The 25969-nt window shown below is 36.0% G+C and overlaps 3 protein-coding genes across 17 annotated transcripts in view; 1 reads left to right on the top strand and 2 right to left on the bottom strand.

Moving 5' to 3' along the window:
* The window catches only part of LOC128015635 (KN motif and ankyrin repeat domain-containing protein 4-like), a 54873-nt gene extending 49351 nt beyond the window's left edge, over positions 1-5522 (bottom strand). For 4 of the 5 annotated variants that reach the window (XM_052599660.1, XM_052599664.1, XM_052599665.1 and 1 more), the window contains exon 1: positions 5357-5522. The gene's annotated coding sequence lies outside the window, so the exon portion shown is untranslated. Of the gene's footprint in view, positions 1-4780; positions 4856-5356 lie in introns of those variants that run through there. The other variant, XM_052599661.1, reaches the window with a different exon arrangement.
* Positions 5523-8068: 2546 nt separating this feature from the next.
* Positions 8069-13958, top strand: LOC128015632 (ubiquitin carboxyl-terminal hydrolase 1). 2 transcript variants are annotated; one of them, XM_052599657.1, is made up of 9 exons: positions 8069-8236; positions 8624-8805; positions 8903-9029; positions 9484-9582; positions 9869-10035; positions 10156-10793; positions 11548-11712; positions 11814-12015; positions 12428-13958. In XM_052599657.1, the coding sequence occupies exons 2-9, from the start codon at positions 8636-8638 to the stop codon at positions 13179-13181; spliced, it is 2322 nt and encodes a 773-aa protein (XP_052455617.1). In that variant the 5' UTR covers positions 8069-8236; positions 8624-8635; the 3' UTR covers positions 13182-13958. The 2 variants fall into 2 exon arrangements, with proteins under 2 accessions (XP_052455617.1, XP_052455618.1); XM_052599658.1 differs by lacking the exon at positions 8069-8236 and adding an exon at positions 8412-8541.
* A 138-nt stretch (positions 13959-14096) lies between these two features.
* The window catches only part of LOC128015631 (dedicator of cytokinesis protein 7), a 43794-nt gene continuing 31921 nt past the window's right edge, over positions 14097-25969 (bottom strand). For 6 of the 10 annotated variants that reach the window (XM_052599649.1, XM_052599647.1, XM_052599648.1 and 3 more), the window contains 15 exons: positions 25781-25915; positions 25447-25599; positions 24540-24698; positions 24362-24462; positions 23734-23926; positions 23496-23639; positions 22541-22672; positions 21556-21570; positions 17827-17952; positions 17604-17693; positions 17262-17498; positions 16116-16259; positions 15664-15770; positions 15159-15326; positions 14097-14550 (listed from right to left, as the gene is read on the bottom strand). In XM_052599649.1, the coding sequence (XP_052455609.1) occupies positions 14508-14550; positions 15159-15326; positions 15664-15770; positions 16116-16259; positions 17262-17498; positions 17604-17693; positions 17827-17952; positions 21556-21570; positions 22541-22672; positions 23496-23639; positions 23734-23926; positions 24362-24462; positions 24540-24698; positions 25447-25599; positions 25781-25915 (1947 nt within the window). In that variant the 3' untranslated portion in view covers positions 14097-14507. Of the gene's footprint in view, positions 14551-15158; positions 15327-15663; positions 15771-16115; positions 16260-17261; positions 17499-17603; positions 17694-17826; positions 17962-21555; positions 21571-22540; positions 22673-23495; positions 23640-23733; positions 23927-24361; positions 24463-24539; positions 24699-25446; positions 25600-25780; positions 25916-25969 lie in introns of all 10 variants that reach the window. The other 4 variants (XM_052599650.1, XM_052599652.1, XM_052599654.1 and 1 more) reach the window with 1 other exon arrangement.

Below are 25969 nucleotides of genomic sequence, written 5' to 3'. Positions count from 1 at the left end.
AGAAGTGCAAGGCTGCATGTATTTGATTAAAAATACAGTTAAAACAGTAATATTGTAAAATGTAATTGCTGTGATGGCAAAGGTGAATTTTCAGCAGCCATTACTCCAGTCTTCAGTGTCACATGATCCCTCAGAAAATAATTCTAATATGCTGATTAGGTGCTCCAGAAACATTCCTGTTATATCTGTTGAAAGCTGTTGTGCTGCTTAATATTTTTGTGGAAAATGTGATACTTTTTTTTGAAAAGTTTAAAATAGACATTTAAGTTGATGCATTAATTAACAATGAGTTAATAATAATATGAAGAATACGTTTAAGAATTCTTATCATTGAATGCATTTATACTTTCTGGATAAATATATGAATTTCTTTAATTTCTTTAAATTCTTTAATAATAATAATAATAATAATAAAATAAAATAAAAAACTTACTGATAAACATTCTTGCTCTCTTTCCATGCAATGAATGTACACAGGGAACAGAAATTGATGGTCCGTAAAACTCATGCATTACATTTCAAGACCTCAAAAGTCATATGAAGTGTGAATAAATCATCATTCTCTGAAAATCTTGCTTGACAGTTATGGTCATCGTTCACTTTCATTGTACACTCTTAAAAATAATGGTTCTTTATTGGCTTCTGGTTCCATAAAGAACCTATGACATTCATGGAAATTTCTTTGAGGAACCCAAAATGTTATTTTATATCAGAGAAAAAACAAAGTCTTGTGGCCAAGATAAACTGTTGCTACATCTACGTGGTCACATCCATTGGACCCTCAGGGATTTCCTCACATGAAAACACAATAGCATTCAAAATCCGGTCAACTTTTGTGATTCTGATACAAATCTAAGTTTCAATTTATGAAAACAGGAGATCCATGGAAAAGCCAATATACAGCTACAATTTGCTTGTCAGATGACTTTCCTTTGAGCAGTTCTTTTTTTCCACATTTGAGGAATACATCTAAAGGGCAGGAGCAGGCTGCAAATGTTATCAGCCATTGTTTCCATCTCCGTTCTGTGAGAAATGTCCTTCAGCAGAAAACAATGGACAAGGAATCGCCCCCACAGAACCTCAAATGTGAACCCCCAAGAGACCTCACTATGCCAAATTCCATAACCACCACAACAAGCTCTCTCATGCCCACCACTTCAGACATCCAAGAAACTAAGAAACATACAATACATCCATTTTAGTGTAACAGCAATAGTCAAGAGACTATCTGGTGGATCCACAGTACCTCAATATGTCTTTCTAGAGACTGTTTCCACGAAGGGCCTGTTTCAGAGCTCTACCAGATCATGGAATTATAGTCAATGGTGCAAAAAAGCCCACATTACTGATCACAAGAGCAAAAACATGACCATTTATCTCTCTAGTAAATGTCTCCTCGGTTTACTAGATGCTACTTTAAAGGTCCACAGATGGGAATAATCAAATAAATAAATGAACACATTAATCAACATATATAATATATAAATAATATACAAATGTATAACTTAAAGCAACAAATACATTGGCCTTCATCACAATAAATGACGTCATGGCTTCTGGCCAGCTGTTATGGATAAAAAACTAAAACAATTTTTTTTTTTAAAGGATTTGACCTGAAACAACACAGGACCAGCAAAATCACATAGAAAGGCTTGATATTTCTGCAAACCCCATAGTGATGGTAAACTTGCACACTCCTGGGTGGCCCTTAGGTCACATGTTTAATGTACCTCTGCATTCCTGAGAATATCAAACAGCCTGTAGGCTCTCAGGGAGACATTACATGTGAAAAGGCAGTGGGCCAGTTATACAAAGACTTGCAAGGAGGTTGATAATTTCACCATTTTTAGAGGAATTTTTAGGTCAGGTCAACTATGAGAATGTAAAGGCAATTTTGTAAAGGCAGCATGCCATTGGTGGAGACCACCAGTATTGCACAACACACATTAGGCTGCGCAGTTAGCTAAATAAATTATTCACAGATTACAACACATTTTTTGATATACTTGTGATCTGCAAATCTATAATAAACTAATAAACAATGACTAATAAAGAAAATGTTTGCTTTTTTAATGATTCACCTGAATGACTGGGACCTAAAGACTGGGACCCCAAACTTAGCAGGATGATCTCAGTCATCAACTGCTACTCAGACACACCGTCCATCTCTAGGTAGTGCTATAATAAGGCAATTTGCATTTTGGATCATAACTTTTAAAGTTTTCACACCCATTTTTGATTTTTTTCTTGGTCTGATCTTAACCAGATTATGCAAACAGCAGCTAGTGATAGTGCTGGCAAATACTTGTCAAAAGAATTTGACACATGTATCCTTCCGCGCTGCAATATTTATGCTTCCGCCGAGTCAAACTCTGGTTAGCCTGTAGCTAGATCCTTTCAATAGAACACAACTTAAAGCGTTAACAATTATTTGTCTGTTTTATTCTAATATAAATAGGGTAAATGGTTTGAAAATCAAATTCTTCAATACTGTTTGTGAATATAAATGATTACATAATCCTCATTAACATGATTAAAAATGATTCAAAGGGACACTTCACAAAAAAAAAAAAAACATTCTGATTTATTTTGCCCATATCTCAAAACTTTACAGTTAATTTAGTATGACAATTATTGAGTTTGATAGTATAGGTTAACTTGTGTTTGTATATTGAGAGATGACATTTTCAGCATCCACTAATTCCTGCCATTTTATATTTAAACATTAAGGTACAAATATGTAAGGGACAAATATGTACCTTACACCTTGAAAAGCTCACAATGTACAATGGAAGGTGCATAATTGTACCTTAAAGGTGCACAACTGCACCTTAAAGATACATTTTTGTACTTTTAAGGGTACATATGCAAAGTTTGTACCTTAGGGAACAAAAATGGACCTGTATTGTACCTCTTTTTCTAACAGTGTAATGTTCTCCAGGTTTGCACATGCTCTACATTAGTAATAGTGCATCACATCTGTTGCTTTTAAGAATGATGAGGCACAATTACAGCATCCAGGCATTGCAAGTATACGCCACTAACTTATGAATAAAAATGTCAATAACACAAAGATTTGGAAAACTGGGTCTGTCTACTCTTTGTGATTTGAATTTCTTTATATAATTGATTTTGATTATTTTGTTTAAGCCGATTGAAGCTTTTAATAAAAAATGGCAAATAATCCCCTTGGAAACATTTAGGTCATTTTAGAAATTTTATAGAATTTTTTTTTTAAAGGAACATCAGTTTACGAAAATATAAGTTGCTTTTCTGGAGCTGTTATTATTTTTAATAACAAGTAAGTGAATGTTAATCATTGTCAATAATGTTAACACTTAATTTGTTGCCTCTAACAACTGATTGTGGTAATGGTAAAGGAGACCAGCTTTAAAGGGGGTCTACAATGGTGTTTTGTGTATTTAGAGTTGTTCACAGTGTCAAAGAGATGGATTTTCATGCTAAACATTTGCACGGGCATGCTTTTCCAAGAGAAATGCTCATACAAGGAGTTCCACCATCGTCTACGTCATTAGATCCACGATCCAATGTTGATTTTTCAGTGAGCATTAGAATCCACCTCTTTACTGTGAACAACTCTGAATACATGAAACACCATTGTAGCCCCCCTTAAAAAAGTGATTTCTGTTAAATAAAATATCTCCTTTTGAAGTGGACTTTGAGCTTTGTAACTTGCAGATCTTTTTTATGTTCAACCAACAACATTACAGACTAACTAAAGTTGGAAAAAGTAAAAAAAAAAAAAAAGAAAGAAAGAAAAAAACATAATAGCACCCCTTTAAGAGAGAGTGATTTCCTTTACAGGTCGGCCCCCACTCTTGAAAACTGTGCGTTCCATCAAACCCTAATTATCAGTGAAAAATCAATATGAACTTTACAATAATATATATATATATACATATACAGTACAGACCAAAATTTGGAAACATTTCTATTTTTAATGTTTTTGAAAGAAGTTTCTTCTGCTCATAAAGCCTGCATTTATTTGATTAAAAATACAGAAAAATGTTTTAATATTGTGATATATTATTACAATTTAAAATAATTCTTTTTAAATGTATTATACTTTAAATTATAATGTATTTCTGTGATGCAAAGCTGAATTTTTTGGATCATTATCACATGATCCTTTAGAAATCATTCTAATATGATGATTCATTATTAAAGTTGGGAACAGTTCTGCTGCTTAATATTTTTTTCAGAACATGTGATACTTTTTTTAGGATACTTTGATGAATGAAAAGTAAAGTATATAATTTACCTTTATGTAAATGTTTGAAAACCCTGTTAAAACGTATTTATGCTTGTTTTGATAGAGAGGTTTTACTAAAATCCCAAAACCATTTGTTTTGTGGGGTACATGCCTTAATTAGGGGAATATGGAATATGACACCCCTCCCCCACATATGCTCAATAATCTGCACACTGAAGGAACTGCCCGTCTTCTTCTTCTTCTTCTTTGTCAGGTTTAACTTACAGGTGAATAATATTTGGACTCTCCAATGCATATCCAATTTATTTCTGTAGAAACTGATTGACAGTAAGAAATTCGTGTTGTTACAGTCAATTTACAGTTTAGAAAATGCATTGCTTAATTAATCAACCTAAATGCGTTAAGTATAAATACATGCACAGTGACCGTAGCATCTGATTCTGTTGCGCCTGAAACAAGCAGGAAAGCGTGCTGCATGCGAAGTAAAGAGGAGCCTTTCTACATGGCAGCTGGAATATCGCAGAGATCTCGACCAGCTGAGCTCACCGTTTCTGGGTCGCTGCAAATGAGCCAGACAGCATCGCGAAACAGCCGAGCCTGAGCCACTGAGCAGCACTGCGGACGCGCAAGCTCTAGCAGCCCAGCGTCACGAGCGCAGTGCTGCACTACGGCACGGGTAAACGCATCGCTCCCTCCTCGAGGCTCTCTGCCAGATTGACACGCTGCTCGACATTACGACAACCCAGCAGGGAGGTAAACTGAAACTGCACAGCCAAGCGCGAGATGAGATGATTTGTGCTACGAGACATGGGCTGCCCGCCTAGACAGCATTTAGGTGTCTATGATGGCCAGAAATGCTGTCAAGGTGGCAAGATTACTATAAAAACAACCAAGGTCTGCAATCAAAGATGTAGTCCAATCTTATAATATTGTATTATTACTTGAAGAACAGCACATAATAGAACTGCCTCAAATGCACTACAAGAAATGAAAAGGGTGGTTTTAAGGGATGTTGGGTGGGATATATAAAAGTGTGCTGCATTTTCCAAAGGTAAACAAGAGAAAAGTTGAATAATGGAGCTGACAGACATGAAATGTATCACCTCACAACACATCACTTACCTCAGTCTCTGGGGGGCACTGCAGAGGTGAGGCAGACCTTCAAGGAAATCCAGCACAGTGAGGAAGCCGCAACCAGCTGCAACGGAGGCACTCCTCACTCCCCTAAAAACACACACATACACACACACACTCAGCCTCGGAGGCTGGGATATGGTTGTTACTGAGGTTTGTGGAAGGGGACGGCAGAAGGCTCTCATAACAAGCGCTATACTGTGAGTCTGAACACACCCCCTACCGCAGAGCTCATCCAATGGCAGTCAGAGGGTCAGACACAAAAACACACAGCAGCAGCCAACACCCCCCATCTAGCTTCTCCATCACATTCAAATGCTTGAGGATTAAAGTAGAACAGCTGGCTGATAAAAGATTAAACTGGTGTTTAAGCACTTTGCCTATATGTATTCTACTTGAGCTCTGCCTCAAGTGCTGACATCCTCTGTGTGTGAGCCTGGAGTGTATCGCGTGTCACTGACACAGGCTTGGAGTGGTAAAGTGATTTAAAAAACAGAACACAGCTCAGCTCAGTTGGAGCTGAAAAGAGTGCAGGACATGCCTCTCATTCTTTGAGCTCGCTGGTCTATTTCTCAGCATTTCCAGATTTAAAAGATCCTTCCCATGGCTGATTTTCCTCCGACAGAGACTGCACGGATTCACGGTTAACACTGTAGGGGGGTGAAAAGAGGTGGATTTCCTCTACATTCACAGATACAAGTACACAGTTATACAATAGTTTATGTTTGGCTTATAGTTGGTTTATAATCCTGGGAGACCAGGATTGTCACAATCCAGTGAATATTTATTATATTTTATTAATGCATAATACATACGAAATTAATGTATATATATTCTTGTAGTTTCTGTCTGTAAATTTAAATGCAAATACAATGAAAAAAAAAATAAGACAAAAAAGCCAAGCCATTGTTTTTGGCCACCCGAATATTGTAAAAAAATGAATGCATTCTACTGTGGTTACTGATGTATAACCTTTTTGACAACTACCCTGAGTCTCTTCTACATAAAGGTGCATTCACAGACACAAACACACACTCACAAAGAAATAATGTTCTAAGTAAGTAGATCCAAATGATCAGCAGATGCTGATTTGATCTGACTTGCAAGCACATCTGTAGATTAGATGCCTCGGTACAATATGTGCATGAGCAGGACAAATGAGATTCCACTGCAATGACAGCTGTGTCCAGTTGTGTAATCTGCTTCACTCCATAGAGATCTATACACATGATTTTCTTTCATCATTGTTATGCATACAGTAGAATGACCTCTTACATTAACCTAAATTATTAATTTGTTACACTTTCGATTGTAATTCATACACATTTTAAAATACAATCTCAATATTGGGGGGAAAATTGAGTGGGGAAAAAATAGAACAAGGCCTATTTCGAATATGAGAATATGAGAACCCTTCAGGATAGGGGCTATCTGAACAGCATCCTTCAGGTATACTGTTCAACTTACTGTTCATGTATTGTTTATGACACTGTTCTTAAGGCAGGACACCGCAAGTGAATAGGGCGAAATTTTAACCAATATATAAAATCATAATGAATGAATAAGTTATTTAGCATTACAGATTTTCTGAAATGTTATGTACAAATATGTAAATTGTCCAATATCTGATTAAATATGCACTCATTTGTACTTTAAAATAAATAAAGTACTTATAGATCAGAGGTGTTCAAACTTGGTCCTGGAGGGCCAGTGTCCTGCAGAGTTTAGCTCCAACTTGCCTCAGTACACCTGCCTGGAGGTTTCTAGCATGCCTAGACCTTGATTAGCTGGTATAGGTGTGTTTAAGTGTCTTTGGAACTGAACCCTGCAGGACAGGGGCACTCCAGGAGCAGGACTAGATGTGGACCACCCATACACTGTTCATGATGTCCATCTGCTGGTGAACTATGAGAAATACTTCTTGCACATTTAATTATAAATAAATACAACTCTATGAAACTATTTTCATATTTTTATTTTGATATTATTTTAGAGGGGAAAAAAGAAAACGGGAATTCAATGTTTATTATTATTATTGTGTTTATTTTTTATGTTTTAGCTACGAATTATGTTGTAGTTTCTGGCATGCAAGTTTTTACATTTGTCATCACAAATAACAGTGCAGCCTTATATCTAGCCTATATGATTTCTCTATTATAGATCAGTGGTCCTAAACAACATAAAATAAACATATTTCTCGTTCTCGGTCTCGGTCTGCGTCATTTAATCAATACTTTGAGACAATTTTAAAGACATGTACTTAGGATGAATTAAATATATATATATATATATATATATATATATATATATATATATATATATATTTGCACTTTAAAATATTTTAACAAAATAATCTATTTATTTATAAGAAAATGACCATCTACGCTTCCACAAGATCCGTTGTCCAAACAAGACTGTTTCCTGTGAAGCTCCTTATTTTACGCTGATCCAGATTCAGCGTTCTATTCACAAACCCAAACCGCAAGGAGTTTACAAGCCCACACTTTACTGATCTCAGATCGTTTTAAAATGGCAGTTTGCACGTATATCAGAGGGCGTAGTTGTCCAAAATTATGCCAACATTAATAAACTGATTTTTATTCATAGTTTTGAAAAAACAATATTTTATTAAACTAAAAAAATACGTATTTAATCAAACAGTTCATGGCACTGATCATTCTTTAATTTCACACAGTTTATTCTACCACGTCCTTTTGTTCAGGCAGTAGCGGAGGAATCTCAGTCGGGGAAAAAGCGCCAAGTTCTACAGCAGGCGCGGTTGTCAAGTTTGTGTGTATTTAAACCGAAACTGCGTACTTGGGATTGTATTTTTCGAAAATGTAACGCGTGCATAATAAGACTTGTCAGGTAAGACCATTAAATGTAGATTTTTTATTTATTTATTTCGTGACTCCAAAGTACTCTTGATGAAATAAACGCGCGTGTTGTGTGGGCTGGGCGGCTAACGTTACTCAATTAGCTACGCTGCTATGTATGTGCCTTAATGCATATGAATAAAATAAATAAACTAAGAGTCTCGAGATCATATGACGCGAGTATTCAACACTAAGATATTATACATATACATAAAAGGTTGGTAGTTAAAGTCATATTCGTAGCAGAACACGCTTCTTTTACTTTCTAGGGCAAATTGAGCTCAAGGCTTTCACGCGGTACGTGGCTGATCGTAAATGTTTTGATTGAGTTTGTTTCGTTTTCTGACGTTTGCTTTGGTTTCTCTTTAATCTTCTATAGCGAATAGTCAAAATGCCCGTGTTGCATAGTGAAGGTGGAGTGGTGGCTGCAGTTGGCAGTCCTGTGAAGAAGAGCAAACTCTCTCTGAGGTTCTTCCAGAAGAAGGACACCAAACGAGCCCTGGACTTCTCAGAGGCCCCGGCAGAAGACACCAGTACCGCAGAACCAGAAGAGACTACGAAGTATGAAATGTTGTTGTTGGGCTATCAAATACAGCTTGTATTTCAAAACACCATATTATTATTTTTTCCCTAATTGTTCTCACTTGTCCCCGTTAAGTCATGACCAGGTTGTGCCAGTGCCTTGCCCATCATCTCCTCTTACTTGTGAGAAGTGTGAAAGCCTGGTACCCTTCGTTGGGCTTAACAATTTGGGGAACACCTGCTATCTGAACAGCATCCTTCAGGTATACTGTTCAACTTACTGTTCATGTATTGTTTATGGCACTGTTCTTAAGGCAGGACACCGCAAGTGAATAGAGCAAAAATTTAACCAATATATAAAATAATAATGAATGAATCATGTAGCATTACAGGTTTTCTGAAATGTTATGTACAAATATGTAAATTGTCCAATATCTGATTTAATATGACCTCATTTACATTCATATCCAGAACATAAATCTGTTAAAATTGTTCAGTTTAATTTTGTTTAAATAAAGAATTTTATAGAGGGTATTTTCTTTTTTTTTTTTTAATTTATAATCCATAAAAATACTAGAAATCAAACGGCACATACACACACATAAATATATATGTATATGTATGTATGTATGTACATACACAAAAAAACATTACAGTAGTTTGGATCCGATTACATTTTTAATAGGTTTAAATGTTTTACCCTTCTTACATTTGCAGGTTTTATATTACTGTCCTGGTTTTAAAGAGGCCATCAAATCTTTGTGTCTGTTGGCTAAGCTGAAAGACAAACAGCAAGAAGATGGTGCCAAAAATGAGGTTGGTAAATTTAATCTTTTAAGAAGTGTTTTCCTTTACATTGCTTATGCATGCAAATAAATATATTAGTACTAATTTGAGCTTTTGTCTTCAGGTAAAATATTTAGTATATATATATATATATATATATATATATATATATATATATATATATATATATATGGGTTTAAAATCTTAATAACAGGCAGTAAAATTCTTAAATGAAAGATAGGAAATATAAGTCCCCTCTTTTATGTGAGATATTTTTTCCTTTATTATAATTGATTACATGTTTTTATGTTATCAGGGGGACACTGGTGAGAACACCCTACCTGTTCCCATGGAGCTGCTGGGTAGTTTCCACAGCCTCATCTCTTCTGTGGAACAGTTGCAATCCAGCTTCCTGCTTAACCCGGAAAAATACAGTGATGGAGAACTTGCCACACCACCTCGAAAGCTGCTTAACACACTCAGGTAATGCTGTGGGCCAGAACATCATTCAGGAACATTTAAACCTCTCAGGGAGTTTTTAAGCATTTTTTTTGATGAGTTTTGTGAGTTTCCAAACAAATCTGTATGATCTTTCCATTGCAGGCAGCTTAATCCAATGTATGAGGGTTACTTGCAGCATGATGCACAGGAGGTGCTGCAGTGCATCCTTGCTAACATCCAGGAGGCCTGTGACAATATCAAAAAAGAGCAAACAGACAACACGATAAGCAATGGAATGGGGGATCCCACCCATGAGGATGATGGGAGCTCTGATGGCCAGTTGAGCGGAAAGAGAAAGAGTGACACGGAAGCAGGCAATGCTAAGAAAAAGCCAAAATCTCAAAGCAAATCAAAGAAAAATGAAGAGAACGTGCCTATGACCCGCTCAAAACGAAAGTCCTCCAGTGACATAACCACAGAGAGTTCTGACCAGAGGAATGGAACAGAAGAGCAAGAGAAGGACAGGGGGAGCACCACAGAGGAGGAGAAGAATGACAGTCCCCCAAAAGAGGTGGGCAAGAGGACAAGGAGAGGGAAGCTGGGCTGGTTGAAGCCATCTGGGAAGCAGCCTAGCATCTTCTCGAAGTTCCGCAGCATGGGACGAATTACTTCACATGTGGGAGGAAAAGGGGAGACCAAGGAGAAATCGGAGTGTAGTGTCCAAGAGAAGCTGCAGAAGGATACCTCTGAGAATGAGAGCACAACTCAAGAAGATAAACAGAGTCTGGAAAAGAATAAAGGTAAATATCTTACACAATCAAAATTGGGACCAATTCCTAGCTGCTTTTTTTTTTTTTTTTTTTTTTTAATAAGTATTGGCAGATATTATAAAATTAAACGATAGCAAATAAATAAACATTTAAATATTTATTTGACAAATTATTTTGCAATATAATGTCTTCTATTAACTGGACAAATTGATCGTATGTATAATTTTGGAACTGAGATTGTAAATTATTGTAAATATATGGTGGTAAGGTGTAAACTGAGATTTTACAAAAGTTAACTACAACGAACCAATGAGCATCAATGAAACATCTAGCTTTTAAAATGTTATTTATTTTTGTAATTTGAATGGAGCCCCAGACATGATGTGGACAAAAATATATTTTTTGTGGCTACAAATGAAGGATTTCTCCCCTAGTTTTAGTTAAATCGTGGCCACAAACAGAATTTGTTCCCACGGCCACACTCTACTAATTTGTTCTCGTTTTAATTAAAAACAATGGAACAAATTAGTACAATGTAGCCACAATTTACTAAAACAAGGGAGCAAATTCTTAATTTGGGACCACATATATATGTGTGTGTGTGTGTGTGTGTGTGTGTATGTATGTATGTATGTGTATATATATATATATATATATATATATATATATATATATATATATATATATATAATTTATTTATAATATGTATGTGTTATGTGTGGGGCTCTAAATTTGTGATCAATAACTTCCATAACTAAAGAATTTGCCAACGTTGTGTAATTAGAGCAGTCAGGCCTGGATGTGCTGAAGTGGATGTTCCAGGGTCAGCTGGTGCTGCGGACACGCTGCCTGGAATGTGAGTGTTTCACAGAGCGGAGAGAGGACTTTCAAGACATCAGTGTACCTGTGCAAGAGGACGAGAACAGCTCCTCTGACTCCAGTTCTGAGAGTGAGTACATTGACAGTGTTTGAATCCATCCGTGTTTGTCTATCAGTCAACACTTTAGGATGCTGGTTAGATACTTTTAGAACTGTATTCTCCTTTTTTAGTTTCTCCAGATCCCAAGCCTGAGCTGAAAACTCTAAAGTGGGCCATATCCCAATTTGCGTCTGTGGAACGGATTGTGGGTCAAGATAAATATTTCTGTGAGACCTGTCATCACTACACAGAAGCTGAGAGAAGTCTTCTGTTTGACAAAACACCAGAAGTCATCACAATCCACCTGAAATGCTTTGCTGCCAATGGCTCCGAGTATGTATCTTCTTCTGATTTTAATGCTTCTTTCCGATCTTGGAACTATGGAAGCCCTGTAGGACACAGTAAATTGCCCCCCCTGAGTCTTTTTCCATTGTTTATAACAGCAGAAAAAATAAATGAAGAGAACATTAAGACTCAGTGTTGATTCATTAGACACTCTGATCATTTAGAATCAGAGTGAAAATGTTTAGGAATTAGCATGTCTGGGAGAAACATGCTAATTCTTAAAGAAGACAAATAGCCTACCTTTTTATATATATATATATATATATATATATATATATATATATATATATATAAAACAGAAACAAATCTGAAATAGCAACTTGAGACAATATTATTTTTCAGTCTTTTTAAAGTTAACAATGTGCATTAAGAAGTTGGTAAAATCATCTTCACTGTTTAGGATGGACCCTTATGCTGGCCTTTCCAAGGTGAATACTCCTCTGCAGACCCCACTCAAACTTTCCCTGCACGAGTGGTGCACTCAGCCTGATTCTCCAGACCAGAGTCATCACTACGAGCTCTTTGCCGTGGTCATGCACAGCGGAGTAACCATCAGCAGTGGTCACTACACCACTTACATCCGCATGATGGATCTCCATCGTACCACTCTCAGGCTTCAGTCTCAGGATGAAGAGCAAAACCGAGACCAAGAGGAAGACATCAAACCGAAGAAAGAAGAGGGACCTCAAACAGAGTACGATGACGGTGAGGTGTCTTTCAGCTTGTCTGGCAGAGGGCGAAATGTGGCTAGAGCCAGCGCAACAAGCATGTCCAGCAAATCAGGAAGCAAGAGATGCTCTGAGGGTGTTGGGCTTTTAGGAGGACAGAGGAGTGTCACCAGTTATGAGCTCAGCAACAGCAGTCAAACCAATCCTGAGAAAGCTTCCAGCTTAGCCAGTCGTGCGGCAGGTTCTCTACTTCAGAATGCAGTGAAGAAAGAGACAGAGGAAGAGGAAGTTGGAGCTATGGGCGATGGGACCCAGGTGAATTTTGACCTCGCTCTGCGAAACCTTTTGGACTTTGAGGGAAAGTGGATGCTGTTTGATGACTCTGAAGTGAGACTCTTTGAAGAAGAGGACTTCCTCAGAGCCTGTTCCCCTGAGACGTGCTCCACATCTACACCCTACCTGCTCTTCTACAAGAGAATCTCTTAGTAAAAACAGCTGATTGGATATGGACACTCCACTCAATTACTAATTTTCACTGGTGAGACATGGACTATGAAAGTACATTTGCAGGTAACTGGAAAAGCAAGTCGAGATGTGTTTGTGTAACAAATGTCAGTCAGTGAAAAGCCGATGTGAATCTTTCAAGGCTATGACATTTGTTTTTTTTGTTTTTTTAATCTATTACTGTTTTTTTACTTTACTTTCTCTTCGTGTTCAGTGAGTTCATGTCATCTGCTTTTCAGTGACCCTTATGCAAATGCAACTTGGCACTTATTGTAGTGCATATTACAGTTTTCCTATACTTTCAAGCATTCCATAGAAACTCTAAGATGATTTCTTGTGCACTGAAATTTTCTATATATTTTAAAAATCATTTGGGTTTTGTCTCAAGTATAAATTCACATTTTTGAGGTCCCTGTTTTGGAAGGTATTATTAATTGCTTACAAACCCAGAGATTTCACAGTGACCTCTTAATTTTTATTTTATTTTTTATACTAGAAGGCACAGGCAATGTGGTCTGTTCCCCCACTGCAGACCATTTGCACACAGATAATCAAATTTAGTTTGAAAGGTGGTCAGCCTCACAAGTGTATTAATTGCCTATTAATGACCACAGGGATAAAGTGACCTATTTTTCTAGATTAAAGTTTTATCAGCCATACCTCGGTCCAGTCTAAGAAGCTTTTCTTTCCCATCTTGTGAGAAGGCCCTGCCATTACATTGTGAACTCTATGAGCAATAAATAAGTAAATTCAAAATAATCTCTTACGTTCTGTTGTATATTTGGGACAGGGGAAATGTAAATATGTTTCTATTACACGGTAATGTAGATTCTTACCACATTAAAACATCAACATAGAAAAAAGTATTTTGGTGCAGTTTCTTTAACAACGCAGTGGAATGGTTAAGAGTATTTATTTAGTAAAATATTTAAAGTAAACAAAAGGTACATAATGCTGAAAAAAAAGTTCACCTTTTTTGCATTTTCTGTAAGGATTAAATAAACTCTTTAAGTTGTACCGTAAATATTGAAAATGCACTGGGATGAAGTAAAAAATAATAATAAATTTAAATAAAAAAAAGTGCACACAGTAATTGAATACAGGTTTGACACATTGTATGCTAAATTCATCATCAGTACTTAGGATCATGTAACAGGCCTTTTTCGTTAACTAATACAAAATTGGAATGATGTACCAAACGTCTTAACACTTAACTTTTTTTTTTCTATGGCAGAAACACTGATTTTGTGAGGAGGTTTGATATATACAAATAAATAATTGCATTTGTTCTTTTTATTTCTTCAGTCTTCACATGTCTAGCTTGCGAAGGCTCATTCTGCTAAAAGAGTCTCTGAAATAAAAAGAAAAAAAAGTTATAAAAGGATTATTATATATTCCTGAGGAAACAAAACTTAAATGGTCAACAACTTTTATTTATTTATTTTTTTATTAATATGCCTGCCAACAACTTGACTACCTTCTCAAGTTGTCCTTTTGCTGCTTGTTAAAATGGAAAAAAAAAAATAAGTAAATTTAAAACACATTTTTGGAAAATTATGTAATACGAAGAAGTATATCCAAGTGTCATCCAATATGAGCAACCAACATTGTCGTTGATGTATTTCACAAAATAGACCAGGCTATGAAGGCCCATTTCCTGACTTATAGTTTTAATTCACAAGGCCTCAATTCAATTTGATTTAATGATGGAATTTCTATTCATTCTGCAATATTTGCATTACAACTTAGATGACAGTGTTGCTTTAATATTAAAGAAACTCTTAACAAATGTGTGCTTTACAGTGAACCATTTGATGATTTATTACTAAAATATTAATGGCCCATTGATTCGAATATTAAGATTTGAGGAGGCAGCTCCCACCATTATTCCTTCAAAAATAATTTATCGGTATAATAAGACATTCTTAACAGCTTTTGACATCATTTTAATTGTCTGACCTATGTGAGTTGACCTGTAACACAGGTTTGTAGAGTTGTGGGATCTTCCTGTTAATGAGAGGCTGCAGAGCTTCTTTCAATCGGTGGTAGTTCCTCTCCAGTTCCCTCTGATACTCTTTCTGGTCTGGACCAATCAGACTCTTATTTTTACGAAGGGCATCTTCACATCTAAGGGGGTTATTGAAGGTTACAGGGTTTAATTCAAGCCTCCTGAAGGGAAGTCAGTTCATCCTATTGGAAATGTAACGTGGCATTTTTCCATGTAGGCAATTCCAAGTTCTGATTGTATTATGGACCACTGTATTATTACCACTTAACAATTAAAATAACTTGTCATAGAACCGTGCAAAAGCAGCAACATTCACATGGACTGCAATAAAGCAATTCTTTTTGGGAGAATAGTTGACCTGTATACATACTGTAATATTTTATGATTAATGTGATGGTTAGTAGTTGGACTACTGGAGTCAATGGTAATATAGTGTGAGAGCATCTGGAATCAAACCTCTTTGTGAAGTCTTTGAAGCACAGTCGTAGTTTATTATGGTGCCTGTAGAGTTTAGGATCGCTTGGGATCTCAGACAGAAACACCTGGGCCACCTCGAGAGGGCCCTGTAGAGAAGTATAACACATACATTGGTTAGAATCATTCAAATTATTTAGTCATTTCACCACTGACTCTTTCATCACGCATTTTGCACTGATATTTGATATAAATGGACAAGTAACTGGTTAAAAAATTATGTGTGTGAGTGTTTTAATTATTTAAGTAACTACATTATTCAAATAATGGGCAGTACTACATGCCAATGAAATATAATGCACATTCTGGGGGTTGAATTTCCAGATAATAAGTTAAGTACCATTACTGTGTCATTCAAATGTTCAAATTAATCCAGGGGGTAAAAACAGTGATACATCATATGTATTATTAAGTGAACAGGCTCAACTAGTCACCTGGTTAACAGTGGTGCCAACAGACCCCTGCAGAACCATCTGTAACATTTTGGCATCAGATGGGTCCTGATGAGTTGCAAAAGCCAGCTCCTGTGTCTTCTTCTGCATATCCTCAATGGCTACTTCAATTGGCGTGGAGATGATCTGAAAAACAAATACAAAAACTTACAAAAACACTGCGGCATTCAGTCTTATTAAAATTGAAATAAAGCTGAAGTCAAACTATATTATAAATATTTTCTGAAATATTTATAAATAATAGATTTTTATAAATGAAATTAATACTTTTTTACAAACTGAAATACTAAAATTGAAATAAAAATAAATCTAAATAGAAATATGTACTCGAGAACGAGTCAATCTTTCGTTCGTTATCTGGCTCGGTGTTCATCTTCAGTTCTCTCTTCACAGCAGTTCAGTCAGTGTACTGTTTGAGTGCATGCATTACTCCGGGATATTGGTTTGTTTGAACTCAAAGGAAGTGTCAGCGACATTAAAAAAGTTAACAGCTTAAGTCATTTGTGGATTAATGCGTATTAGAGATGCGAACCGTTCAAAACGATTCAGTTCGATTTGGTGAACTGGTTCAAAAAGATCCAGTTACATCGAGTGATTAGTTCTCGAACCGGACATCACAAACTGCTGTGTTTTGAACTCTCTCACAACAGACACGGAAGAGAAAACAATTCTGAATAAAGTCATAGTTTTTGCTATTTTTGGACCAAAATGTATTTTCGATGCTTCAAAATATTCTAACTGACCCTCTGATGTCACATGGACTACTTTGATGATGTTTTTATTACCTTTCTGGACGTGGACAGTATACCGTACACACAGTTTCAGTGGAGGGACAGAAGGCTCTCGGACTAATCTAAAATATCTTAAACTGTGTTCTGAAGATGAACGGAGGTCTCACGGGTTTGGAACGACATAAGGGTGAGTCATGACATAATTTTCCTTTTTGGGTGAACTAACCCTTTAATACTGAAATAACACTGGGCATTCATTTGGTATACCACGGTACTAAATGAACAAGTACTATATTTATATTCCATTGACTTTTTAAAGGCTCTTGATACTTGTCATGCAATTTCCATCTAGCATGAATACCCATAGAAGCTTTCCCAAAGCGTGTGTTTGAGTTACCTCCTCTTTGTGGATGATGTTGATGCGGGTTTTGATGTAGGGGAAAGCGTGGGAGGTAGTGAGAATGGTCTTTCGTTTGAACTGTTCATGCAGGTCACCGTGAGCTCTTCCATCGAGTGTGAACGGCGTGCAGTAGACGAAGCGGCGCAGGTTGTAATTCTTGTCGAAGTACGTGATGCGGTCCTTCATTTCATAAGTGTCAAAATATGGTTCAACATATGTGATCTGAATGAAGGCCTATTATTGGGGGGGAAATGATCTGTTATTCTCTGTGCAAAGCATTGCAATTTAATATCCACAATTTTTAATGTTCATAAAACTGAGCGCAAATTTTCAATGCACCTTGTTTGGGTCCAATTTACACTTGTCGACTGGATTGGAATCTTTAATGACTTCCACTTGGTCCTCACCAAACCTTTCACCATAGAAACCCTGGAATTAAGAAAAGAAATAAGACATTGAGAGGTTACGTATGTGTGCTACAAAAAATGTGCGCTTTCAACAGAGAATAAAATCAGAGAAAAATGCACCCATGCAAACAATTTAAACGCAAACGGTCTTGTACCTCAAGCCGATGTGAGATTTCTGCCAGTTTGGTGATAGCTGGCTCCTTGTAGACAAACTCCTGCTCATCCAAGTCACCAAATTTAGAACCGTAAAATCCAACTCTGAAATAGGTGCCAAACATCCGCTTTCCATCCTGAAACAAACAAATGTGTTAATTACTAATGTGCTTTTGCAGTAAAGCTGCCATTAAAAAAAAAAAAAAAAAAACATAAACATGCGAAAATACATCCTGTTGGTACTCACACTTTACACTTTAAAACACTTGCTCAAAGAAAGGTAAAGTGCAACGAGGCAAATGCATTTCTTTTTCTTGGCAGTAAGTTATCAAGTGACAGCAGCAATGTAAACATTGTCTGGTTCATGTTTACATAAATAACCTGCATTCAAGACACTGGCATTTAAACAGTGATGCAATCAAATAACAGTGAAATACAGGAAAACACTAATACAGTAGCATTATCATAGTAAAAACACCTACCATTTGAGGATATCTTCCTCAGGCAAAACTTTTTTATTTATTATTACTCCAAACTTCTATATAGTTGCACAACCGTTCAAAGGTTTTCTTTGAAATAAATAAACTATTCATCTATGCATCAAATTAAACAGAAGGTACAGTAAAGCCATTGTTATATTATAAAAGACCGATATATTAAAATAGAAAATAATCACTTTAAATTGTAGTATTTCAAAATGTTACTTTTTTACACTATATTTGATTAAAGAAATGCAGGCTTCCAGAGCATAAGAGACTTCTTTCAAAAACAACTATTTTGCAATGGTATATATTATTATTATTATTATTATCTGTCATAAGAAGAAATAGCAAAGAAAGTGAGCATCTCCACATCAGACACAAAATCTGAATTCAAAGAGTTTGAGCCAAGCGTGAGGACAGCGATGCAAGAAGCAGTTCTGAACAAAGTGGGGACTTTCTCTGTAAACTGTATTAGCAAAGAATGACACAAAAGGAAGACGACCTGAGACAACCTGATGTCCTTAAAGAGGAAGTGAACAACTGTCCTCCAAAGAAGAGAAAGAATGGAACACAAGTAGCAAGCTCCTCGTGAGAAAGCAAACGTGCTGCTGTAGCCTTATACAGAACGTCAAACTGAAACAATTATGCCAATAGAAATAGAATGTCAGATAGAATTAGCATGTGCTGGAGACACAGGTTTGGCCATAGTAGCATAGTAAGAAAAAAAGCAGAGTGGTGGGTATATGTACAGATCTGGGAACATGTCAACGTGTGCTCTTCACACAGGAAGTGAAGTATTAATCAGGTGCGGATACAGGCTGAACCAAAGCAGACCAACCTTAATGCTAATATAACAATAAAACAAACAGCCTCAATATAGATTTTGGTCAGTGTCGTAACAAGATATAGAAAAATGTCCATGATAATTCTTTAACTTGTGTCATATATCACATGTATTGTAACCGCTTAAAGAATAACACGTTAAAAATAATACCATGACTATGTAATGTAGGTCAGATTGTAAAGAGCTGGGTGTAAACACAAATGATCAGTAATCCTAAATGGAAAATTAGTTAAACCGAGCTAGAGTAAGCAAATTCAAATTAGTAAAAAATGTAAAAAATAATCAGTAAGGAGTAAAAATGTGTGAATGCTGGACATTTCAAGAAAATCTGCAGAGTTCGGATTGCGCGAGGACCTGGTTAGCAGGTGTCTGAGATGGTTCAGCCCTTCTCCGGTTCACTGTGATGTTTTTTTTTTTTTTTTTTCAGTCATAAAACCTGCAGAAATAAACCCTCGAACTATGAACTTACCACAAGAAACAATAATTAAAGTGGGAAGAGGAGGGGTCAGCAACCAGGGAAATAAAAAAGGAGAGAACAGAACATTTTAATCAGGAAACCAGGAAACTCTTGTACACAAAACAAACAGCAATACTAGTATAAATCAATACTATACAAAGAAAACAAACAAACAAACACAAAAAGACTATAACTCAACAACAAACATGCAATCAGGAAGAAGCAGGCAGAGAAAAGTGCACTTAAGTATCTTTATTAAATGGACAGTTAAGAGACAGTGCACTCCTGCTGTGATGCTGCGATACGTGTCAAATACGAAGGTTTTGTTGAGTCATTGCCATGCAATAAATTAATAAAGTGAAATTAATACTAGTAGACAAATTGGTGTAAATGAGAACTCAGGGGTCGATTTAGTTGGCAATGAAATAAAAGCTCATATAGAGAGAACTTGGACGTCACTTTGAATGTGAATGTTTCGAACTGATGATCAACATGACATCCCTTTAGAGGAAAAACAAGCATAGTTTACAAATAAGCATCTGGCCCTTCTTCAGTCGTCAGCTGATTTTCTAAATAGTTAACAAAGTTAATAATTATGTCATTGTTTACTCACACTCATGTCCATTCCAAACCTGTATGTTCTTTCTTCCGAGGAACACAAAATATATATTTTTGAAGACTATCCTCATTGCTATTTATTTTATTTTTTTTGTGTGTGTGTGTGTGTGAATATCAACCAAATAAAAAGAAAATGGTGAAATATAAATTTATTAATTTAAAGTTGTTAATTTAAGAAACAAAAGTTTGTTGCAAAATATGCACATATATATATATATATATATATATATATATATATATATATATATATATATATATACACACATTATAAATATTTTATTATTTTGAGAGCATAGGGAGGCTTACTTCATTGCATCATTCGCATTGCTTCGCTTTTTTTTTTTTTTTTTTTTTTTTTACCAGAAATTCAGCTGTTACATTTTTTTTTGAAAATGTGAAAGACTAAAGACTTTAACAAAAGCATATGCCATCCATTAGCAACCTCTGAGCTCGCAGTAAGTTCTCATTAAAACTCGATTCTCCTATGGAGAAAATCATTGGGATTGTACTTCCAGAAGCTGTTGACACTCTATAATGAAAATAAATGAGGACTGTTGGTGTCAAGCTGTCAAAAAACAAAACAAGGGAAAACAAAGTGACAGCAAAATGATAAAAGTGTCAAACTGTTATTTTGAGGCTGATCTTTGCAATGACTTAGCTGATCCAGTTCACATGATATACATGACTAATTTATGAATCTGACTCATTAACTTTTCAAGTTAAACTGACTCAAGGATCCAGTCATTAATATTTAAAATATCTTCGTATATGATCCATTCTGATTCTGATTAGATGATATATTATATGATTCCATAGAACAAAGAAAGTCCTACACATTTGGAACAACGCAAGGGTGAGTAAAATATGATCGGACTTTAATTCTTTGACAAACCAGTACCCCAAGGTTATCCACATGTCTCGCATAAATCGAACCCTGTGCTTTTGAGACATGATAAGAAGACATAGATGGCAGTACTGACGAAACAGAGTGAGAGAGACGGATGAGGGAGTGAAATGAGGCATTCATGAATAAATCTGTCATTAGTGCAACAGTGGCTCCCATGCGTGGCCTGTCAAAAATGACAATGTTAACATCGTTTCTCCTCAAGAAAGAGAAGGGAAAGAGAAGAAGATGAGAAGAGGGAGAGGGACGCTGCTGCCCACACACCACTGGCAGCAGTGCCACAGAAACAGAAAAGGAGGGATGGACGAAGAAATGAAAACGTCCATTAAAAAGGTTAATGGGTCAAATTCACAGCAAAGAGAGTCATGATAAAGCCCACAGCTTGCACGTATGGGCCAAGCATTAACCATGAAGTTCAGCACCTACCTCCCAGCCTGTGCTCTGTATAACAGAGAGAATACAGCACAAATCAACATACACAGGTCACAATCACCCCCTTCAGAAGCCCAGACTCACTGCAACACATCACGGGAAACACTGGTCTAACTTTGTTCATCCCTGTATACTGCATGCAATAATATAAAATAGCTATATTTAACTTTTTTTAAGAAAAAGAAATAACGTGCTTGCTTGTTGAAAGGTGCTAGGTTGTTCTGGGTTGTTGCCAGGACATTTGTATACAGCTGCTAAGGTGTCCTGTGTGTCTGCTTGTTAGCCCAGGTCAAAAGGGTCACCCCTATGTCTCGGAGTCACTCTCATGACTGCTCTCAAAAGTTATAACACACTTCTCCTAAATTAGTCACAATTTCAAGTATCAATCATATCAATAACCTCAATGGAGCAAGACTAGTTGTTCAGTGCTATATATGAGAAATATATAAGGCCCATTTCCACAAAGGACCTTAACTTTTTAATAACCAGTTTAATAACTTTTTAATATACATATAAATTATTGCTCTTTTGTATGTTTGATTGTTTCTATTTTCCTAATTTGTAATGGCTTTGGATAAGAGCGTCTGCTATGTTACTAAATGTAATAAATAACAAATAAAAATTATAAAATATAACGTAATTAATGTTACCAAAATGATAACTTACATTTCTATACTATAAAAATCTCACTAAACGAAGCCCACATTCACAGCACCACACAGTCACTCTGATGTAAAAGAGATCATCAGTCATGCAGTTTTGATAATGCAAAGTCTCTTTCACGTGTCACACGTAAATCACGTTGATGTGTATACACAACCAAAATGATGCCAAGTTAGATATCTGAAAGGTTGTTGCTTTCTATTACTGGGGCAATAATACAAAGTCCTGTTCTGCTTTACAGCATGAGGAGGCTGAACGGAGCATTTATTTTAGGATCCAAAACATTCAAAACTACCCTTTTAATAAAAGCATTTACCTGGTGTACAATTTTGCCAAAGGCTTCCTGAAGTTTACCATGAATAGTGGCTAGTTTCTTGGCATCCCTGTTGGCCTCGTGAATAGGAATGAGCACTTTGTAGACTTCGTTCACTGCTTCATACATACCAGCCTGGAGACAAATAATGAAACACTGCTTTAACAAGCTAAATATCATTATACAAAGCAAACAACTAAATTAATAGTAATAGTTCACGCAAAAAAAAAAAAAATACAACAAATTGCTGAAAATTTATACACCCTTAGGCCTTCCAACATGTAGACGAGTTTGTTTCTTCCTTGGAACAGATTTGGAGAAATTTAGCTTCACCTGCTCACCAATGGATCATCTGCAGTGAATGGGTGCCATCAGAATAAAGAGTCCAAACAGCTGATAAAAACATTGCAATAATCTACAATTGATCGTCACAACTCCAGTCCATCAATCAATGCTTCCTCCATTCAAAAAGACATCAAATCCACCAACATATTTGTTTGTTTAGAACTGTTTTTGGACTCTTTTCACTTGTAAATGTAGCGTGGTCTGTGCACATGTCTCTTTTGACAACTTTTTTCAGTGGAGAAAGAAAAATAATGGATAGAGGACTTTTATTTTCAATGCAACGATTTGAAGTTAAAAAGATCTTAATAAATTTATTTATAACAAAACACATAGCTTTTCACTTCTCAAGACATTAATTGATGGACTGGATTCATGAATTATTGTGATGTTGTTATCAGCTGTCTAAACTCTCATTCTGACAGCACCCATTCAATTCAGAGGTGAGCAAGGGAAGCGAAATTTCTCCAAATCTGTAACGATGAAGAACCAATTTCAAATACATCTTGAATGGCCTGAAGGGGAGTAAATTATCAAAAAAAAAAATATATATTTTGGCGTGAACAGTTCCTTTAACTTTTTTACAGACAGAATGTAGTCAAAGTAAATAACACACCATAGAAAAGGAGGCTGCCGCCTGTTCCAGCAACCCAACTAATCCTGCCTCCGTGAAGTACTTCCCAGAGCAGATGCCCTCCTCGTCTGGGGACACCACATCATCGGACACAGCAGATTCTTCCAGCACATTAGAGGAAATGTTCTGTGGTGTGACAAACATCTCATCTAACACATATAACAATTAAAAGAGTAATCGACAGCTCTTTATTCTCTGTGTCACAGGGTGCGGCAGGAACCTGAAAGGTGACACAGCCCACAGGAAGGTACTTGCGGTCCTCCAGCATGCTGAGGTACTCAGCCACCAGGGCGGCGCTGTGTACTAAGCACTGGGCTGCCTCTGCATGATTATTCCTCTCGGAGTGCTTCCCAGACATATTTTGCAGCCAGGTCAGTCGTAGATCTGGGGATGTCTGGTAGCCCTTAGCAATCCTACATAACAGAAATAATTTTATATTTTGTCTTGATAAATACTTAAGCACACCAAGTCTGCATTCATTTGACAAACGTACAGTGAAAATAGTATAGTTAAATAGTAAAAATAGTAACAGTTTTCAATTTGATATATTTACAAAATCAAATTTGTTCCTGAGAAACTGAATTTTCTTAATTACGCTGGTCTTCAGTGTCACATGATCATTCAGAAATCATACTAATTTACTGATTTTGTGCTTAAGAAATTAAGATATTTGAGGAAAGTACAATTCATTTTCTTTAAAGATTATAAAGTTCAGAAGAAAACCATTTATTTGAAATCGAAATCTTCTGTTACTTTCTAACTATCTTTAATAGATACATCAATACCAATACATTCTCTTAATAAAACAATGTGATGTTAAATCCATTCTGCAATGCAAGAAACAATACCTGTACATCAGATCAATTAGCATCTCTGGATCCTCTTGATGTTCCTTCATTTTTACCGTGTCCGAAAGAATCATGTGCAGGTTAAACACCAGATCTTGAACCTGAAACCAGAGACAAAATCAGTGTTTTGTGTCAGGAATTAGTAAACAGATGGTGGAAACAGATCTCTGGGCCTCACCTGGTCAGGAAAGGTGGTTTCTCTGAGCTCTAGGTCCTCTTCTGCATATGTGAGGATGGTCTTGAGTGAACGCCGCAGAAAATCCTCATTGAAGTTCTGCGACGTACCCACCAGAGACGAAAGAGACATGGTCACCTGCATTTTCACTCGTGCAAAGTTCTGCAGGAAAGAGAACAAACACACACACACACACAATATAAACAGAGACTAAATACTATTTAAACAATTTAAGTAATAAATATTCACAGAAATATAATATTTAGTATATATACACACACAATACATAGTTTATTCATATCTATTTTATAATTTAATATACATATCTATATATAATCAATTTATACATTTATAAACAATATGTTCTCATATTTTAGAAATATACACTACTGTTAAAAAAATGTGAGTTAGAAGATTTTATTTATATTTTTAAGATTTTTTTTTATTCAGCAGGGATGCATTAAATATATCAAAAGTAAGAGTAAAAAAAAATATTTAAAAAAAGATTTATATTTACAAAAGATTTATATTTCAGGTAAATGCTGCTCTTTTGAACTTTCTATTTACTAAAGAATCCTGAATAAATGGTTTAAAAAAAAAAAAAAAAAAAAAAAAACATAAGCAGCACACTGAAGGATCATGTGACACTGAAGACTGGAGTAATGGCTAATGGCTACTTTCCTATCACAAGAATAAATTATACTCAAAAAATATATTTCAAATACAAATAAGTAAAATTCTTTAAATATTATATTAATTATATTAATATCACAACATTAATGTATATGTCTTTAGTGTAAACTTTTGAATAGTATTGTATTAAATAATATAATAATGCAAAAAATGAACAACGGCATATTTGTCTACATGAAATATTTATGGCGATTGTGACAAAGTATGTGTTTCTCACATTTCCAATCTCAAAGTTCTGTCTCATGAGGAGGTAGAGGGAGGCGCTGGCGTGGGCTCTGATGGTGCTGATGCTACTGCTACAGTTCCTCAGGAGCCGCAGACACAGGTCAGCACACTGCTCGGTCTCCTCCTCAAACAGCAGCTCTGGAAACTAAACACACATTAAGACTTATACACTGCCACAACAGATCACACTTCAGAAATAAAAGGTACTCTATTTTATTTAAAGAGAGTAATCAACAAGCATAATTGCGGAAATCAGCTGCAGCTAAATTGTTCAATACAAACTCAATTCCAAATTCTGGTCTTTGACCTGATCAGCATTCACTCACCTTTGACACGAGAGCTCTCTGAGTAGCGAAGCAGTGTTGCAAATATAGGGCACTTTGATTACATGCCATGCTGTGTAGCAGGACCTTCAGAACCCCTCCCAGAATGCTTTCTTTGGACTCGGTCACTGACACCGTCTGCATGGACATAGAGGAACCATAATGTAGTTATGATAAATCTCTTCTGTGGTA

This window comes from Carassius gibelio, chromosome A6 (genome assembly GCF_023724105.1).
Source record: "Carassius gibelio isolate Cgi1373 ecotype wild population from Czech Republic chromosome A6, carGib1.2-hapl.c, whole genome shotgun sequence".
Classification (NCBI taxonomy): Eukaryota; Metazoa; Chordata; class Actinopteri; order Cypriniformes; family Cyprinidae; genus Carassius; species Carassius gibelio.
The sequence above is the reverse complement of the archived record's forward strand: the minus strand, read 5'-3'. Positions and strand labels throughout refer to the sequence as shown.

Excerpts from the sequence above, each read along its gene's own strand:
- LOC128015632 (XM_052599657.1), top strand. The coding sequence starts at position 8,636 with ATGCCCGTGTTGCATAGTGAAGGTGGAGTGGTGGCTGCAGTTGGCAGT. Across the intron at positions 10,794-11,547 it reads GAGTCTGGAAAAGAATAAAG|AGCAGTCAGGCCTGGATGTG; the intron begins GTAAATATCTTA and ends TTGTGTAATTAG. Across the intron at positions 12,016-12,427 it reads TTTGCTGCCAATGGCTCCGA|GATGGACCCTTATGCTGGCC; the intron begins GTATGTATCTTC and ends TTCACTGTTTAG.